Below are 19,818 nucleotides of genomic sequence, written 5' to 3'. Positions count from 1 at the left end.
CCCGAGCCCCACTGTGGCCCCTCCCTGCCCCTGGGACGCAGCTTGGGTACCTGGAGCATTGCCTCAGGCTCGCTACCCTCCTCAATCACGTGCACTCGGGCCCGGCCGCTCCGCTCATTGTCCCGGATGTCCCTGGACACCTGCATGGCCTTCAGCCTCTCGTACCGGTTGCTTTTGACGCCGCACCACTGGTAGACGTCCTGTAAGACAGGGGACACATGAGGCAGCGCCCAGCCTGCATGGAAACCTTGCCAGGGACATGGCAAGGACCCATGTGCTGTGGAAGCTCACCTGTTCCCTGCCTGCCTAGGTGAGGGCCTGGGCCCAGTGGGTGTGATCCGTGTGCACCGGGGAGGGGACTGTGTGACTTGAATATGTAATTTCCACAGACACAGTTACACACAGAGTGTATAAAAATGCCTGCTGGAGGGAGTCATACCTGGCACAACCATGGAAAACTGCAGCGATGAAAGCTCAGTGGAGCTAAGCCAGGAACCCCCTCCCAGAGATACACCCAACAGAAGTGCATTCGAGTGTCTATCCAACAGACATGGGGTGCAGGTTTAGAGCAGCACCCCTGTATGCCCAGACCAGGAACTGCTCTGAGTGCCCATTAACAACAGAAAGGATGAATAAATTAGGGCATCTCCAGCTGACTGGACCTTACACAGCAAGGAGAACGATCCATCTATAACTAATACAGCACCGAGACAGATGTCAGCCGCGTGGTGCGGAGCAGGGCTCAGACAGAAAAGAAAGTCTCCAGGTGCAGGAGGAACAAACTCCTCTCTGCTGTTGTGACAGTTCAGCATGATGGTCACCCTGGGGGCAAAGTGACCAGAAGAGGAAGGAGGGGCCTTGTGGGGGCCAGCAATGTTGTGTTTCTGATCCAGGTGTTGGTTACACAGACATGTGCATGCTCAGAACTGCCCGCTCAGGAATCCACTCTGTGTGCACAGTGCACTTTAATATAAAGCTCACACTAGATCAGCATGAGCCTACATCTGCATGGATGTACACCGTGTGCGTGTACACATCAGGTTGGGGTGGGGAGTAGACCCATGTCCATCTGTACAAAGCATCACATATCTGTAAGGTGAGCCTGGTTGCATCCCACACACCCTGTGCACAGCTGTGTGCAACTGCACACACATGTGGCTCCTGGAGCAACATGCCAGGTGTACTTTGCAAGTACTCATCGTCTATGGTGGGCACACACCTGCCAAGCACGTGTACGGGATGACTGTATGTGAGAAGTGTAGGAGAGGTGCGTGTGAACACAGGCTGCCAGGGAGTCTGTGCACCAGCCCCGCGTGCACTGATGCACATGGGAGTCCACACGTGTGCTGTGCCAGGCCCTGAGTCTCTACAGGCATGTCTGAGTCACTCGTGTGTGCGGGAGCCCGCTGGCCCTGCCACCTCTATGCATGTGTTCGCATGGGTGTGTCCACCTCCCAGGAGTTAGGCCTGGCCGGGCCAGGTGGCCCCTGGGAAAGGGCAGGACTCACGTTGCCCAGGTCCAGAATGAAGCAGTCGCCATTGTTGAAGCTCTCCCAGGACACGGGCACCTCGGTGGCACGGCTCGTGCGCTTCCCTTTGACCTGGAAGAGTCTCTGCACCGACACCTCATTGGGTACCACGTGCTTGAATCCCGATGCCACGCCGCCTTTCTGTCGGGTCAAGGGGACAGAGTCAGTCACCAGGGGAGCAGGTAGGGCTGGGAGGGACAGGATGGTGTTGAAGGGAAGTCTGGCCCGAGGACCAATGGCCTGCTAGGTGCTCCCTGCTGTGGGTAAGTGCTCCTCCTCCATCGTAGGGGCCACCTTCCCGGATCAGCGAGCAGCAACTGCTTTCTCAGGGCCAGCCTTTGCCAAGGGACATCCTGAGGCTCTCTGGTCCCCCAAGACATTCTCAAAGGAAGGGACAGCTCCCGACTTGTCCCCTGCTGGTTACACATGCACCTGGGACAAACACACCCGCAAGCCTGTCGCACACAGCATTCCCTAGCTTAGCACATCAAGATCTGCTTCTCTCCACCACATCTTGCCTGCAAAACCCACGATGAAAAGTGCAAATCCAGAGCCTTTCCAGCCTGCCAGGTTCTCTAGGAAGACTGCTCAGCTCACACCCCTCGCCCCACCACACAGATCCCACGCTGTGCCTTGAAGAGGCAGCTATGGGTCAGGGACAGAACGAGAGGTTCAAGTCCCTGCCCTGCCACTTACAGGGGAGGTCTCTCTCCCTCTCTGAGCCTCAGTCCTCTCCTTTCTGAAATGGAGACCTCACCTCCTGCTCTGCTGCCCCGCTCCACCTTCCGTGCCTCCCCGGTAGCCTCACCGAGCCCCAGGAAGGGACTTGAGGAGGGTGTCTGCACAGCACTCAACACTGCCTTGGGCTTAGCATAGAGCTCAGGAATAGGCCAGCTGTCTTGTGAGCACCCACTCGCAAGCTCACCCACCCCATGCCCCAGGCACGTCAAGTCACAGTTGAGAAGGTCCTAACGGAGCTTTCCATCTTACCCACGGGCAAACTAAAGCCCAGACAAGTGAAGTGACTTACTCGAGGGTGCTCAGCAAGTTGGGTTAAAGCTCTGGCTTGAAATTTTGCATCCTGCTCCCAACTTGGGGCTCATCCCCCTGTTCCACACATCATGGGGAGGAGGCAGAAGGGCTTCCACTAAAGCCAGAAATGCAGCACCCCAGGCAGGCCCCTCTGCCGCCAAACATCACAGAGGGAAGCCAGGTCTGGCTCTCTGCACAGACTCCACCAGGGCAAGGAGACTGAGGAAGGAGTCTGGATCGGACTCCAGATAGAGGGGGGCCTGTGAGGCGCCAATGTCCACTGTGGCTGGCATCTATATGCATCTCCACGAGCCCCAACTTAGATGCAGAAAGTGGAGTCCAGTGAAGGGACTTGCCCACGATCTTATAGCTTCAAATGACAGTGCTAGGATTCATCATGTGTGACTGGGTGCAGAAGGCCCACATTTCCCCCCTAACATCATTCTGGGAGGCAGGAAAAAGCCACTGTTCACATTCAAGCCCATCGAGTAGAAACGAGGCTGCTCCTGTTGCGAGGGGCTGGAGCGCCCTCTGACGTCTCTTCTTGGTACCAGCAGGAGCCTGGTCCAGAGCATCCTGGTTGAGAGCATCCTGGCTCTGTGGGGCCTCCCAAGGATTCACAGCGCTGGCGGCCTCTCTGCCCTGCTGGCTGCCTCTCTGCCCCATTGGCAGCCTCTCTGCCCTGATGACTGCCTCTCTGCCCTGCTGGCTGCCTCTCTGCCCCACTGACTGCCTCTCTGCCCACTTCAAGGGCCCTCCTGCCAGGGAGCAGGCCAGGGAGGGACACTGTGGTGGAGACACCATGACCCCCTCACCTGGCAATGACCACAGAGGCCACCACCTACTGAGTCTTTGCTTTATGGACATGAGTAAAGACCTCAAAGCCAGCCCCTGAGAGGGGGCTCACCCCAGTTCAAGGCAAGGAAATTGAGGTGCAAAGAAGTTCGGCCCTATGCCCAGGGCTCCAGTCAGTCAGTGGCAACACTAAGTGTTTGTCCCGAGTCTGGCCTTCCCTGAGCCTCCCCCATTCCTGAGTGTCCGTGGCAGCCCTGACCCGAGACTTCTCAGGTGGAGACTTCATAAAAGCTTTTCCAGAAGATGCTGCAAGGACACACCCACCGTGTGCCCTGATTCCTCAAGACAGGAATCGGGGATGAAGGAGAGAAAGGCCGACCACTTTCTTAATACATCTCTAAATAGTTGACTCATTCAAACATTTTATCTTTGTTATTAAAAAACAGAAACATTTTTAAAAGGAAAAGGTTGTTTATGTACTCAATCTCAGTTCCAATAAATGATCTGCATGTGAATTTAAAAATGAAAGAATACTTGATTTCTAGTAATTGTGGAGATATATTTCCTGATTAATTAACTCCTTTAATCTTCCCAACCTAGGAAATTAGACTTGGAATGATGAGTTAACAAAAAAATAACAGCAAGTTCTTAGAAGACACTAGTGGGTCTACAAAGGCAGGAGGCAGGATTTTATTTTATTTTTTTACTATGATTTTTGGGATTGATTGAGCCTCCTAAGGACTAATCGCTAGGTGGACAGAAATTAGTATCAACTTATTTGAATAAAATTCAATAGGATAAATTGTTTTAAAAACCGCATTCCAAATGAACTTGACGATATATATAATATATATATTATTTATAGGTAGTTCTATGGCTATATATGTGTATACATAGCTAAACTTCATAAAGAGGAAAGAAAAAATTAACCATCATTTAGTGTATATCTCTAAGAACAGAATCACAGGGGACATTTACTATCTAAAATCTGTACTTTTCTAATGTTTGCCATTTTAAAATAAACATGTATTAATCATGTAGTCAGGGCCTCCCTGGTGGTGCAAGGGGTTAAGCACAGCACGGTGAAGCTGTCTGCAGCCTCTGCAGCACAAGTTCCATCCCAGGCCGGCCAGGGAGCAACCCACACGGCACAGCAGACCTCTCCTGACTCGCCAGCTGCTCCCCTCGGCAGTGTATTTCAGTTTGTCTGCCTGTTCTGTTCCCCACTCTGTCTCTGGTGAATCCTCTCACCCAGCCCCCCACACCTCTGGCCTGTACCCCCAGCTCTTATATGCATAAATAAATAAATCTTGAAAAAATGTAGCCAGCTATAAAAAATTATATATTTTTTTTTTAACTCTTAAACTGCTTATAAAACAAAGGAAATGTATTGATTGGGGCTGATCCCCTCCATGCTCTGAATCTGGGGTTCTTTATCTAAGAAATGGGAAGGAAGACAGGAAAGGTCGCGGGGTTCTGTGGGTATCCCCTTGTATTCCTTATGTCCAGGGCTCTAGGACTGAACTCAGTCCAGATTCTGTTTGGACAATGGGTTCAAACAATCCAACCCCAAGGGGGTCTCTAGGGTTCTATGTGAGGAGGGAGAAGAGGGATCAACAGATTCTGAAGAGCATGGTGACTTTTAAGGACTTGGAGGTCTCAGAACGAGCTGGGCCTGGCCCTCTGACAGCCCTTCCAAGTGGCCTCTGTCCCCTCCCTGCCCCTTCTCACACCCCACGAGCAGCACTGGCTCCAAGGAGCAGGCTTTCACAGGAGCAAGTCTTGCATAACAAGCTCTGCTCCTTGGGGATCTATAATTGATGAGGGTGATAGGCAGAGGCCGTGGGCTGAGCTGCCAAGTGCGGGGGCAGCCAGAGGACTTCCAGGAGGTGGAAAACAGGAGGAGCCTTGGACCCCATGTTTCCACTTGAGCCTTTCAGGGCTGAAGCCCCAAATCTGGGCCCAGGTTGGAATCTACTCCCTGGAGCAGTCCTCAGAATATGAGCCAAAAATGTCCTGGAAAAATCACTGGACAGCAGGGAGGCCCAGTCTGACGATCAAAGCCTGGGATCCCTCCCTGTCCTAACCAAAGACGAACCTGCAGCGTTCCCTGAGCCTCCCAAGTGCCGAGCCCTACGCAAGGCATTTCCCAGCTATCTCTTCACAAATCCTCTCCCCAGGCCTGAAGGGCAGGCACGACTGGCTCTTGTGTAACCATGGAGGGGAGGGAGGGAGGGTGCCCAAGTGGTTTGCCAGGAGTCACATGACATCCTAGGACACGGCCTCATGGGGCTCCTCGGCTTTGTGCCGCCCCGCCTGGCCAGGGACTGTCATCTGGGAGTGGGGGAGCTCTGTGTTGGCCCAGATTCTTCAGCGTTCACATTCACGGGGATTCTATGTGACCAAGGTACCTTTCCAACCTAACACAAGGGCCTCTGATGTCGGGGCCTGAGAACTAAGGGGTACAGAAACAGGACTCGGCCTGAGACCAGGGCAAACAAGGTCTCCTCCCTGCTGGACTGAGGAAGACAACCCCGGGAAATGATGGGCATGTTCTTCTCTCCACATTAAGATAAGAAACCAGAGGCTCATGGGAGTGTGATTTGTCCCAGGTCACATGGCGAAGGAGAGCCCAGAAACCCAGGTTAACCAGCTCCAAGGGCTGTGCTCCAGCCTGTCTGCCCACATGATCGCACAAGGCTGCAAGACGGGTGGACCTCAGTGGCCCTGCCATTGGGGCATCTTTCCCTGTTGCCCAGGACCCACCTTGTACTTGAGGCCAGACTTGAAGTAACCAAGGAAGGTGGTGGACTCAAAGCCCTGGACCTCGCGGTGCTGCACGGCCCGGCCATGCAGGTAGTCGTCCAGCTGCACGGTGAAGATGGCGGCCGCCCCGCTCTCATCCTGGCTGCACTCGTTGCCTGGGCAACAGCAGAGCAGCATGAGTGTGGCTTTCCCACAGCACCTATGCCCCCAGAGGAGGAGTCTGGAGCCCCCAGCACTGCCCTGGCCTGGCTGTAGAAGCTGAGCACACCCTTGCCTCTGTGGGCCTGACAATGCCCTTCTGTAGAATGGGGTAGCTGGGGGGCTGGACTCCACGGCCTCCGAGAGTGCCCCCACTCTGACACAGGCCCACCTGTGCCTGTTCCTGGCACTCAGCCCTCCAAGCACCAAGTCAGGCCTGGGGGCTTTGGCTCAATTCACAGATTAGGAAACTGGCACTCAGTAAGGGCAGGACTTAGATGCCCACTGCAAAGCTGGGCAGGGCCTCCAGGCTCCCAACTCTGAAGGATGGCTGGAGCTGGACCAGGGAAGCTCAGGAAGGGGTCCCCAGTCCACAAGTCACTATCTTCAAGCCCACATGCCAGAGACATTGAGTGGCTGGAGAGAACTGGGGCTGGAAATGAGCAGGCTGGCTGTAGAGTCTAGGAGCACCAGCCAGGGTCCTGGCACATACTCGACACTCAACAGACACTTAGCTCCCATGGGTGCTTCCACCCTCAGGAGGTCCCTCTGTGGTAAATCCCTCTGGGCTTTACAGAGGGCTGGGGGTACAGGACAGGTATGGAGCTGGAGGGGCACCGGCCTCACCCAGCCAGTAGTGGAGGTCGTACTGCAGGTTCCCGTTCCTCAGCTGCACCGTGTTCAGGATGACGTAGGCATCGCCCGTGAAGAAGTCTCCATAAAGATTTCGGGGCACGGGCACCAAGTCGAACTTCTCCACACGCCAGATCTGCAGGCCAGGCTCCTTGCCTGCCTTGAGGAACTCGGGGTGCTCCACCACCATGCTGGGCTGGAAGAGACAGGGAAGAGCCTGAGCAGGGGCTAGGGGCCCTCGTGGGGGAGACCCTGGGCACGAGGGAGGGTGGTTTCCAGCACCAAGAGCATCTCACTTGAACCTCTGACTCTCCCCACCCAAGGGGAGTACCCTTCTTCTACACCCGGTCTCCATGAGTGAGCAAACAGGGCAGAGGTTAGCTCCAAACCCTGTCCCCAGCCACCTTCTGCCTCCTAGTCAGCTCCCCCAGGATGGCAGGCAGGAGAGAGGGCTCGACTTCCCTTCTTCCCTTCTGAGCGCAGTTGCACGGGACAGCTGAGGCACAGAGAGGGAGAGACCTGTCAGGGGCCCCTCCCCACCCTGCTAGGAAATGGCACAGCAGGAATCGGCCCAGGCCCCAAGAACATGAGCTAAATCTGGGGTCCTAGAGACTCAGCTTGTTCCCTTCCAGCGTCCTCAGGGGTCCTTAAAACTAGAAGGGTGCTCCGAGAGCTCATCCTCAACTCTCTGAAGACAGGGAAATTGAAGCCCAAAGAAAGAAGGGGGCTGGCCCAAGGTCACTCAGACAGTTTTTGCTCTTTGGAAGTGGCAAAGATTTTCCATGCACCATCCCTGCCCCAAACTCACCCCTGGGAGGGCCTAGAGGACTGAGCCCAAGTGGCCTCCTGCGCTGTCTGCCTCCTCCCTCCTGCCCCTCCCCAAAACCCCACACACCCCCAAATTCCATTTCTTGGAAAAGGTGGAGAGGATGCAGCCAGGGTCTGCAGGAGCCTGTTGAAGACCAGGTGGTTAACGTCGGGGGGAGACTGTCAAACATGCACTGGGGAGGAGCCGGCACAGCAGGGCGGTTAGCTGGAGCTGAGCTGGAGCTGGAGCTGGGAGGCAGAAACCTGCAGGCACAGGTCACCACCGGCAGGAGGACAAATCTGGGGGAGTCAGAGCAACTGTATGGGGAGAAGAATTCAAGGAGAGGGGTGAAGAAGCACATCGGGGAGCCTGGAAAGAGGAGGGGAAACTAGACATGGATAGCAGAGAGGGAAGAACAGGTCACAGTAATGATAAGCAGCCAGAGCTGAGGTCACACTACCAAGAGGGAGAAAACATCAGAGAGGGAGAGAGAAATCAGGTGAGCAACAGGACCCTGGCATGGAAGGAGAATCCGAAGAGGAAAACAGAGAAACGAGACAAAAGGGAGAAGCCAAATCTCAGGAGCGGGTCCGAAATGGGAAGGCATGGAGGGGAGAGAAATCCGGTCAGGGCGAGATTAGCCTCTAGGGAGGGAAACAGCCAGGACCCGGGGCTCCCACCCCAGCCACGCACCCCAAAGCAGCAAAAGATACTTACAAAGCAACAAAACAGTTTTTCCATTCTAGACCTGAATTACTCCCCAATTCCTAGCGCTGTATCTGCAAGAACTTATACAATAGAGAGTTACTCCGGGAGCCCCGGGACCCCAGTACTCACCCGCGCGGCGGGCGCCTGGTTCCCCGGAGCCGCGGGCGCCCGGTTCCCTCGAGCCGCGACGGCCGCGCGGGCGGGCAGCGCCAGGGCGCACAGCGCCAGGACCAGCGCGCCCAGCAGCGCGCGCGCAGGGCGGTGCGGGGCCATCGCGGCGACAGCGCAGACCCGCGGCAGCTCACCCAGCAGGCAGCTGCAGCCTCCGGCCGCCAGCCTTAAGTAGCCGCCCCCTCTCCCCGCCCAGGCGAGGGACCGCCCCACAGAGAGCCAGCGAGGCTGGGAGGGCCAAGAGGGCGGTGACTTGGCCTGGATTTTGGGGACATCGGAGTTCCCACCGGGCCTGCCCCTGCCGGGTGCACCACCCATTCACCTCGGCTGGAGGGTGGGGCCCAAGCACCAGGCCTGGCACACAGCAGGCATTAACTCGGTGCCTGCTTTAAAGGGCATATGCACCACTGACCACCCGCCCCACGCTGCCTCCTGTGTGGCCCCAGCAAGCCCCTTCCTCTTTCCACAACTAACGTCTCCGGGAGAAAAAGACAAAAGCAACATTTATTGACTGCTTCCACACATCCTAAGAAGGTTGACAGAGCACAGCAGCCGTCCCCGAGTTCTATGGAGGCCACATTTTACAGAGGGGCATGGAGAGGGCACAATGGCCAAGTTCCTGGCACACACTAGGAAGAGGCATAGCCAGGACTTGAACCCAGGCAGTCCAGATCTGGGTGGAAATCCTACCTGGGCAGCAGCATGGGGCAGCCACCCGCCAGGGGTGCCAGGGCAGGGACTTCCCTTCCTTCCGCAGGGGGCAAGCAAGACTCAGAGGCCAAGGGCAGAGGGCTTCCGCCTCACCGCATTTGCCAGTTCCGCTTAACTCAAGATAGCGTTTCTTTCCTTTTTAAAAAATATTTATTTTTAAAACTTATTTAAAATTTGAAGTCAGGTATTTGCACAAATACATGTTCCTTCTCAACCCCATATCCCTCCCCCCAGGGGCAACCACTTCCACATCCTTTAGCTGATGATTTCAGGATTTACTTTCAGGTCTTAAATCACCAGCACTTGTCGCTTCTTGTAGTGGTTTGTTGGGTTGTTGTTTTTTTGGGTTTTTTTTTTTTTTTTTTGAGGAGCCTGGGGGTTGTTTTTCATTTGGTTGTTTGCATTTTCCACCTTATCTATTGGCTCCCCCTGAAGTCCAGCACTGAAGTCTCTTCCCCACGCCTCTGGGCTCCTGTCCTTTGCTTCCACTCTGCCTGACTCTGCTCCTCTACTTTCAAATTCCCTTTGCACCCCAGATCTGCAGCAGCCCAGTTCAATGACAGAATCAAGAACTGGGGAGCTGGACACCTGGGTTTACTTCCACCTCTACTGTTACCAGTTACTTTCTTCTTCTATGCCTCAGTCTCAGTGGGGAGGTAGCTGCTGAGGATTAAATCAGTCTGCAGTCTGAAAACAGCCTGGCCTGGCCCTAGGAAACAAGAATTGTCTGCCCCCAGCCCTGGTCACCTGCCCCAGGCCCTTCTGGCCTTCAATCTAATCAGGCTGAAGCTAGTCCTCCGCCACCCACCACTGCCCCCCACTGAAGGGGGAATGTGGGCAGATTAAGAGGAAACACAGAAAGCAAAGAAAGCATTCAGGCAGTAGGGATCATAAGAAGGTATCGTTGAGGAAGGGACTGGAGACGTGGCCTGGGGGACAGGGATGATGCAAATTGAGAAGAGCAGGCTTGCTGGCAGGGGCAAGCAAGGGCAGGCCACAATGAGTGGTCCAGTCCAAGCACACAGAGCAAGAGATGAGGCTGGAAAAGGCAGCAGGGGTCACAAGGACCCACATGCCACACTGAGGAGTCCTTTCTTCACCCCAGTGCCCAGGGGGAGCCACAGGGAGAGGTGTGAGATCTTGAGGCTGAGCCTCTGGACCAGCTTGGGGGCTAAATTCAGAGAGCTCCTCTGTCTCCATCAGCCTTTGGGGGATTATACAGACCCCACAGTTCTCATGTGCTCCAGATGGAAGCAGGAGCCGGGTCACCTCTCTGGTTAGCAGTTGACTGTAGGATTACAAAATACACAACAATGCCAACAACGGCCCCACTTCCTTCAGTGTTACTTACAGAGGAACACAAAAATATATGTGCAAGAACGTTCACTGAAGCATTGTTTGAAGAAAACTGGAAAGGATCCAAATGCCCCGGTTAAATAAATCATGGAGCCGCTGGACAATGGACCACTATGCAGCTGTGAAAAAAAGCCCCGTCAGATCTGTTCCTGGCACGTAGTAGGCAATTAGTAGGCACTCAGCGCACATAGAGACCTCCCGGTACAGAAGGCAAACTGCAGGACACAGCAGTTTCTCTCTTTTATAAGCAATACCGCATTTAAAAGTCAAGGAAGGGCCTCCCCGGTGGCACAGTGGTTGAGCGCTGGGTTGCGAAGCTGCCCGCAGCCTCTGCAGCGCCGGTTCAATCCCCGGCTGCTCCCCGGCCACCAGAGGAGGGTCCCACACGGCGCACAGACCTCTCCTGCCGCCCGCTGCTCCCCTCAGCAGTGTACTTCGGTCCTTCTGCCTGCTCTGCTCCCGCTCTGGCTCTGGTGAATTCTCTCACCCTCCCGCCTTCTGACTGTACCCAGTGCATGGATAAATAAATAAATCTTAAAAAAAAAAAAAAAGTCAAGGAAGGTAAAGACTGTCAGGGCTGTTTGATGAGGCAAAGGGGAGGATTCCATTCTCAAATAGCCTGAGGCTGGAGCGAGTCCCCAGACCACTCAGGGGGCAAGAGGGAACATTTCAGGGTCATGAAAACATTCTCACAGTGCATTACGGTGATGACTGCACAACTGAAAAATCTGCACTATGTGCTTACAATGGGTGAATTGTTACCATCGGTAAATTATACCTGAAAATACCGGCTTAAAAATAAAAATAACCTGCTGTAGGGTTTGAGACTATTTACTAGTATGTTTCCAATGCAGTTGTCCCATTTTGTTTTGCTTTATAAAACTCTGATCTGGAAAAAATATCTTTAATAAATTTACTGAAAGTGACGTCTGCTCATCAGACAATTTGAAAATCCAAACCAATAGGAAGAAATGTCCTGCCATCCCAGTGCCTGTAGTAAATCTAAGCCGACATCTGGCCCAGCTGAGCAGTCCCTTCTGGAGCAGGATGGCCCTGACCGGTCTAGTTGGTGATTAACAGAGGGCCACTGTGGCTTGAAATTGGTCCCAGAGGTCACTGACGACCGCCCCAGGGGTTACTGGCCCTGGGTTAATGATCATGAAGACACTGCAGTTTTGCCTGTCACATAGCTCTAGAGCCTGGGCCCCAGAGAGGGGTGAGCAGGCCCTGGCCCCTGCCCTTGGGGAGCCCACAGCCTGGAAATCCTCCCTCGGGACAGCGATGTAGAGGGTATACAAGCAGCCTTGCAGGCTGCTTCCTGCCTGGAAGATCTGTGAGTTCAGGGGAATGAAGGGATTGGACTCCCCCAGTAGAAAAGAAGGGTCCCTAGTGCTAGATTTGGCTCTGCCACTGACTTCTTGGGTGACTTTGGGCAACTCACTTTCCCTCTAGAGCCTGAGGGTCTCCATATGCAAAAGACAAAGGTGGGCCCCAATATTGGGACTTGAAGTCTGATTGCTAACCCTACACCCCTAGGTCCTAGCTGTGCAGCCATATCCAGAACCTACATGTCTCTGAGCCTCAGGGTCCCCATCTGCACAATGGGGCACCGGACCAGGTTACCTTTACAGTCCAGGGCCCGGACCTGCAAAAGGAGGCACTGCTGTCACTGTAAGCAGTGGCCACCTCACCTCTGGCTCCAGATGTTTCTGGGAGAGGAAGGAGGAAAGGAACAGGGCTCCAATAACACCGTGTCTCCTCACACAACCTGGGGAAACAGACACTGAAGTTCCCATCTGACAGTTGGGGAAACTGAGGCCCAGGGAGGTTCAGTCACTGGCTCAGAGTCACTCAGCTGGAGGGAGGCAATGCTGGGATTCAAAGTGCCCAAGTTTTGTCTGGGGAGACCATGTGGGTATTCTGGTATCCTCCAGCCTGGGCAGGCAGCAACAATGTCCTTTCCAGGTAAAGGGTTGCCTTGTTAAACCAGTCAGGTTCCAGCCAAGCCAGTCTTCCTAGACCATGCCAGAGAACCCTGAGCCCTCCTAACACTTGATGTGGGCACCCAGGACAGAAGCAAGTCTTAGGATGATCCCCAGGCTGTGGGCCCCTGGTGGGCACGGGCAGTGGCACCTACTCTCTGCCATTCACAGGCATTCAGGTCTGGCTAGGTTTCTCCGTGCCATCACTCCCTTGGGGAGCCCATCCTAGTCCCTGCCCTTCGCAGAACCCCAGAGAGCCCCTTGATCTCTGAGCTTGAGTGTCCCAAGGTCCTGCCCAGTGCCACACACATAGTAGGCACTTTTTTCAGGGTCCATGTCCTTCTCCCATAGTCAGGCCCAGGGCACCCACAAGCAGCTGCAGGCCCTGCTCCCTCTATGGCCGGAGGCTACTCTCTGAGCCTTCCTAGCCCTGTCAGGGAAGCTACAAGTGATCAGAGGAAGCGACTTCACCCTCCGTCCTGGACCACAATGTACAAAAGGCTTGGCCAGGCCTGGAAGACACCACCCTGTTCTTTTCTCTCTGCCCCAAACACTGCTGTTCTTGACTTCCCAGGCAGCTGGCCGCTCATGGGCAGCCCCCCTTAGCATGTTTGCTTTGCGACTCCTGATGTTCTCTGGGCCCCTCGGGGAACACCCACCCCCTGGCCCCGGGTATTGCTATTTGGGCCAATGGTCAGTAAACAGAGAGCCAGTTATGCAACCAGGGAAACTGGACCAGACTCAGTGAAGTCCAGGCAGAACGGTGGGCTGGGAAGAACACGTTTCAGACTGGAAGACAGCGCCTGTGGGCAGCCTCCTTATCTATAAAATGGGGAGAGTGCTGAGTTCCCAGAGAATGGGGCTTCAAGAGAGGGCAGGCTGGGCAGGGGGTGCTATGGCTACCCCTCGGGGAGGGGTCCTGGCAGATGCCTTCTTAGCCAGAGCTGGGAACAGACTCATGGCCAGCGAAATGAGTTCAGTGAACCATGAGGGGTTTCCCAACACATTCAGCCCTCTCTTTCTGTCCTGGAGGGGCGGAGGGAGGGACGGGAGGAGGAAGAGAAGGAAGAAAGGAAAAATAAAATGGGGAGAATGATACCTGCTCACAGAGCAGTGAGGAGGCCCAAGACCCAACACACAGTAGGAGCTCCCCCAAAGCTACCATGTTTCTCCCTGAATTGTCTGGATTCTTTGCCCAGAGGCCTTCATTCCTCATGCACAAAGCCCATGAGAGCAGTAAGGCAGTGCAGGGGAAAGGTTACAGATTCTGCAGTCAGATTCTTGAGTTCAGGCCTGAGCTGTGTGTCCTAGAGCGAGTTACTTTCCCTCTCTGACCCTCAGGTGAGACATGTGTCAATAAGGGTAGTGGGGCTTCCCTGGTGGCACAGGGGTTAAAGTCCCAGCACTATCAAGTTATCGCCAGCCACTACAGCACAAGTTCAATCCCCGGCCAGGGAGCTGACCCACATGGCACAGGAGACCTCTCCTGTCTTCCCTGCTGCTCCCCTCAGCAGTGTATTTCAGAAAATCTGCCTGTTCTGTTCCCCACTCTGTCTCTGGTGATCCTCTTACCAGTTCTTGTATGCATAAATAAATAAATCTTTTAAAAAATAGGGATAGAGATGCCAAGTTACAAAGTGGTTAGGAGTTACGGAGTGGGATGTGTGGGTGTGTTGCACACAGTAGGACTTACTACACTGGGTACACTGAGGATAACACCAAAAAACAGGAGTGATTTCTCAGAGACACATCGCAAGTACTGGCAGAGTGGACCTGGAACCGAGGTCTCAGCTCCCTGGCCAGAGTGAGGCCCGAGTCTACATGACTTGACAGGGATCCTGTGAGGTCCAGCTGGACCTCTGCCTTGGCCCAGTCCATCCTGGGTGTGGACAGCTATCAGAGAGATGGATAGTAGGATTTGGTTGAGCCACTGCCAGGAGACAAGCTGACCCAGGGACCAGAGCCACTGGCCCTCTTCCAGCTTTCAGAAGCAACCTCACTAGTTCTAAGAGGCAGGGCAGGGCATACAGAAAGGGCCTGGCACAGCCACTTCCTGATCCTGTGCCCTGGAAGCAGCCAGATTTAGCTCTGAGTGCAAGCCTGGTGTCCTTCCTGCCAGACTCTACAGCATCTGCCTCCCCTTCCCTGGAGGGGAGGTGGGTTGGGAAGGTTGTGAGCCTCAATTTCCTCCTCTGTAAAGTGGGGATTATAACACCTTGTGAGAATTTGTGAGACATTCATGAGGTGAAATACAGTTGAGGCTTGGCACAGTGTATGCACAGATACAGGAAGCTGCAATTACTGTTCCTTGGGGGTTTGGATAAGTTTCTATCTCTCCAAGACTCCATTTTCGTATGTGCAAAATCAGAGTTGAAAAACCTTTCTCGAAGGCAAGTGGAAAGGCTTGAATGAGCTTGTAAGTATGGAAGACTTCAGGGCCCTGTCTTGCAAAAAAGATGTTCAAAATGGTGGTTTTCGTTCCCTCTTGCAGAGCTAGAATGAGCAGTCAGTGACGACCCAGGGCAGAGGGCCAGGCGGCGGGCAAGCCAGCCCATCACTTAGGGCTTTCAGACCTTTGGACTCAGATTCTGAAAGGAGCAGCAAAAGGCAAACAGTGTTTGGGCATCTGGCCTAGGTCTCCTGCCTGTGTGGGGGTCAAGTTCATCCTGCGCCAGGATTTACCAGGGTTGAGGCAAATAATGGGCATGCTGGGAGCAGCGACAACAGCACGGCAGAAGTCAGAGACACATCTCTTCTGCTGCGGCTCCAGGTGAAGCCCTTCTCTGTCCCCAATCCTGGCACAGCCAGATGCAGCCAAGGCTTCCTTCCTCCAGCACTTGTGGGAAGCAGGAGCCCACCCTCTGGGGGTCAGTTTGCACACTGCAGGCAGAACTCCCAACAAGCCCCACGGGGACAGGTGCAGGACACCAGGCACCCAGGAGCAGGGCCAATAAGCTCAGGACATGAAGGGTGACCGGCAGGTGAAAGGTGCACAGCCTTCTGTCCAGGGCAACATGAACCCCAGCATGTGTACAGGCCCTGCACCCAGGGCCCACTGGTCAGGCTCACCCCAACACCCACCCTTGACCTCTAACTCTGTGGCTTGTATCCAGAGCAGGGGAGGACTGGAGGCTCCCAGCCCAGGCTCAGAGACCTGGGGAGGTGTCTGGAGCCAGGGGTGGGGCCATCTCTGGAGAGGGCCTTAGGCAGCACCTCAACAGCCCACCTTCCTGCCCACCCTTCCTCTGGTCTGCCTCACACAAAAGACCAAGGGCTCTGGGGTCACCCCCTGATCCCAGGCTTGCCCCCACTACCTGGGTGACCCTAGGCAAGTGACTCAACCTCTGTGAGCCAGTGTCCTCTGCTAGAGAATGACGAGGTGATCTCACAGGGTCGCCAGAACTTGGCATTAATAAAAAAAACACTATGGAAAAACTACAACTATCATAGCACGATTAGAGATTCTTGGCAATTTATCTCAAATGTTTAACTGCAATAGAACTATTAGGGCTCAAAGATATGCTTGATTTTTTTCCTTTTCATTGGAACAGTTGCTTTTTCTAAAGTACTTAGCACTCTTGAACACACACAGTGGGCAGTAGGGCAAAGCTTTTGCCTCTTCCCAGCTCAGAGAATAATCACAAGCAGCTGGAAGAACTCTATGAGGTCCACTTGATGAGGGGCTGGCAGGCAGGTGGGGAGTGGGAGCTGTCTTCCTCCCCGTGTGCCCCCAGCCTCACCTCCAGGCACCTGTCCCGTCACCAGCATCATCCTCCAGGTGCTGCTCCTCAGGGAGCTTCTGGAATCCTCTGTGACAACTAGTGGTAGAGTCACCCCACCAGGACAGTATATAAGGGCTGTGGCCAAAGTTGAGACCCACATACACTCCCCACTTTCCACTCGCTACCCACCCCCACACCCCAGTCACTGTCGTGGTTCAGGGTCCCAATTTTTTCTGGAACCACTGTACCAGCTTCCTTGCTGTCTTCGACTCTCCTATTATCCACAGAAATTGCATCATTCCCTAGTCAATCTGCCAGGGTCAAACCTCCCCCCCTGCTCTCCAACCATGCAGAGAGACAGCAGTCAGGACTCCAGGCTTGGCATTTAAGGCCTTCGAGGACCTGGTGCCCACATGCTCTTGTAGCCTTATCAGCCACTGATCTCCTAAGATCACCCTCTGTGCCACCTAACTGCCCTTAAACACCCTTAATTTCCTGCCTCCAGAGAGCATGACACTGTCCTGGACAAGCCTCTGCACTGTCGCTGGACAAGCTCTTTGCTTCTCTGGGCCTCAGTTTCCTCGTCAGGCTATCAGGGCTCTGGTACAGAAGAGACAAGATAAGGGAATGAGCACCAGGTGCCAGGAAGGTTCAGGAAACTCAAGCCTGCCGGCCACTGCCTCCTCCCTGCACCCTCAGCCCTTCTAATACCAGCTGTTAGCCATCTGCTCCCCCACCCCAGAGGGCCAGCCCTGGACAGCCTCTGTCTCCCCTAAGCCCAGAATGCAGACACCCTCACTGCCGGCCAGCAGATGCAGCCAGGGAGGGAGCAGGAGGGAGGCCAGCTTAGAGGAAAATTACCCGGGTCTGGCCCAGCCAACCTCGCCTTCACAGCTGCCTTGGAGAAGGGGGACCATGGACTTGGCCCCAAGCCTTGACCCCTGTCTGAAATGGCAGGATGATGTGGGGTACGCTGGGCCCCACTCCTCTGGGACACTCCCACTCTTTGGCATCCAAAGAGACAAGGAGGAGGAGGAGGACAAAAAACACACAGGCCTTTGTGAGAGGAGACAAGAGGCGTCTGCCGCTGGCCCTGCACTGACATGAGAACGTCCCTGTGGCCAGGAGCAGGGCCCGCTGCCTGATCTCAAGTCCCCACCCTGGCTGCATGGCCCTGTCCCGTACATTCGCACCTCGTCCGCTCACAGGCACCTCGTCCGCTCACAGGCACCTCGTCAGCGCACAGGCACCTCGTCAGCTCACAGGCACATTGTCAGCTCACAGGCACCTTGTCAGCTCACAGGCACCTCGTCAGCGCACAGGCACCTTGTCAGCGCACAGGCACCGTACTCTCCAGCCCCACGCCAGGTCCTGCGCCCTCACATCCCATGCTGAGGTGCACCACCACGCTCTTCCACATCCTGCAGCCATATCCCCAGCACCTGAGACCATGCTCCAGGCACAGTCACACCTGTCATACGATGTGCTCAGTAGGGCGCCCCATCTTTCCACCTGTACCAGGTGCCGTCCTTGGAAGTGCGTGCCAGAAACTGTGTCCTGGGTCCACAAGCGGCGTCCCTCACTCCTGAGTCCCATCTGCGTGTGATCATGGAGAACGGGCTCTGGGACAGACGCCCAGCCCTACCAACCCTCACCCCGCGCCCCCTGAAGAGTCACTTCACTTCTCAGTGCCTTGGTTTCTTCAGCAGTGAAATAGGAAATGATATTAACACATCTAATAGGGTTGTTATAGGGCTTAAAAGTCAATGCCTTTGAAGTACTTAGGCCAGTGCCCTGCACACAGTGGGTCTATAAAGTATTTGCTAGTGTTGTTACAGCCGGGCAGGCATCTACACTGCATCCCCCATCCCGGCTGCTACTATGCATCAGCCACCTTAACCCATCAGCGAAATACAAGCAACAAGCTTCAAGGAGGATCTGACTGTCCCCTCTCTTATGGAGGAGAAATCCAAAACTCAGAGAGGGTGGTCATCGACCTGAGGTCACACAGCCAACAGGGTGAAGCTGAGATGCACACAGGCCTGGGCATTCAAGACAGAAAGTAGCTCAATGTGGACCAGGAGGCAGGTGTCAAACTGGATGTGATGAAGGTGGCATGACTATAAATTGACTAAGAAAATCACTGAATTAATTAAAAATGGGTAAATTATATTAACATGTAAATTTACCTCAATAATGTATGTAAATTATAAATGTGCTGTTAAAAATATAAATAGTTCACACACTTCCCATGCGCCATTCATTCTGCCAAAGCATCTGCCACGAGACATGAGCTCTCTGTGACGGTGAAGTCAGCCACGCCAAGCTGAGGCTCAGCAACCACCCCGAGGCCCAGCCAGGAGGGGCCTTGAGCCACCTGATTCCCAACACCTCTGTAGACCAGGTGTGCTGCAGACTCACCTGCAGAGCCACAGAAAACATAGATTCCCAGGCCCCACACCCAGCCTTTGAGTCTTAAGTTGGGTGGGGCCCCAGAACCTGGGGTTCTGGGGCTCAGCCTGGGCTCGGAAGCATTCATCAAAGCCCAACCTCCTCTTTTCACACTTGGGGAAACTGAGGCTAGGCAGGAGCGGGGACTTGCCAGACCTCATTGATCCAGCCGTGGGAGAACTGGGGCTGGAATTGGAGCCACAACCCTGTCCCTTCTCCCCTTTGCCTGCTGCTCTCCCCCAAACTCCTCCCCCAGCCCCCACCCTCCTGGTGACTCAGGCCTCTGAGTCATGCAGAACCACAGAGGAAACTTCTCAGGAAAAACAATCCCCAAACAAAGCCTGACTGATCCGGGGAATAGAATAGGCCCAGTGGGCTTAGTGGGAGGGGTGGAGAGCACGGGTGACCGGGGAGGCCAGGACTGAAAGACATGGTCTCTCCTCTAGGCCACTGACTTACGTGGGACCTTGGAGAAGACATGTCTCTGTTCTGAGCCCGTGTCCCCACCTGGAAATCGCACAGAGGGAAACATCTAGGCCGGGCATCACGGTAAGTGCTTTGTAAGCCGCCTATGGACCATGCCATGCTTCCCACAACCTGTGACCAGCATCGTGCCCATTTCACAGACGGGGAGACTGAGGCTTTCAGCCCAAAGTTACACACCTAGGAAGCACAGAGCGGGGTTTGATCCAGGACTCTCTTGCTGCTCCTCTCACTATCACACACTTTTTAAAAAATACCCACTGGGTACAGACCTCGCCCGTCTCGCCCCCTGCTCTCTTGCAGGGTATTTCAATAAATCTGCTTTTTCTCTTCTCCAAAAGAAAAATCACTCATAATAAAAATGCACACTGCACAGAATAGCACGCAGAGCATATCTTAGCAGACACGTCAGGCGACTGACCACATTCGGCGCTCCACCGGAGCACCTTCCCCCTCTTGCCTGCGCTGGGCCA

The 19,818-nt window shown here is 54.5% G+C and overlaps 1 protein-coding gene across 3 annotated transcripts in view; it reads right to left on the bottom strand.

Annotated features, from left to right (window-relative positions):
• GSN (gelsolin) overlaps positions 1 to 19,818 on the bottom strand; it is a 53,702-nt gene that overhangs the window by 17,429 nt on the left and 16,455 nt on the right. The window contains exons 3-7 of one of the 3 annotated variants that reach the window (XM_054688579.1): positions 8,479 to 8,549; positions 6,948 to 7,149; positions 6,123 to 6,277; positions 1,509 to 1,670; positions 51 to 200 (exon numbers count right to left, since the gene is read on the bottom strand). In XM_054688579.1, coding sequence (XP_054544554.1) covers positions 51 to 200; positions 1,509 to 1,670; positions 6,123 to 6,277; positions 6,948 to 7,149; positions 8,479 to 8,502 — 693 coding nt within the window. In that variant the 5' untranslated portion in view covers positions 8,503 to 8,549. Of the gene's footprint in view, positions 1 to 50; positions 201 to 1,508; positions 1,671 to 6,122; positions 6,278 to 6,947; positions 7,150 to 8,478; positions 8,550 to 8,598; positions 8,747 to 19,818 lie in introns of those variants that run through there. The other 2 variants (XM_037495183.2, XM_037495185.2) reach the window with 2 other exon arrangements.

The sequence above is a fragment of the Talpa occidentalis genome, unplaced genomic scaffold (genome assembly GCF_014898055.3).
Source record: "Talpa occidentalis isolate TD23 unplaced genomic scaffold, MPIMG_talOcc4v2.1 talOcc4.7, whole genome shotgun sequence".
In the NCBI taxonomy this organism is placed as follows: domain Eukaryota; kingdom Metazoa; phylum Chordata; class Mammalia; order Eulipotyphla; family Talpidae; genus Talpa; species Talpa occidentalis.
Note: the sequence above shows the minus strand (reverse complement) of the source record. Positions and strands in the feature narration are given on the sequence as shown.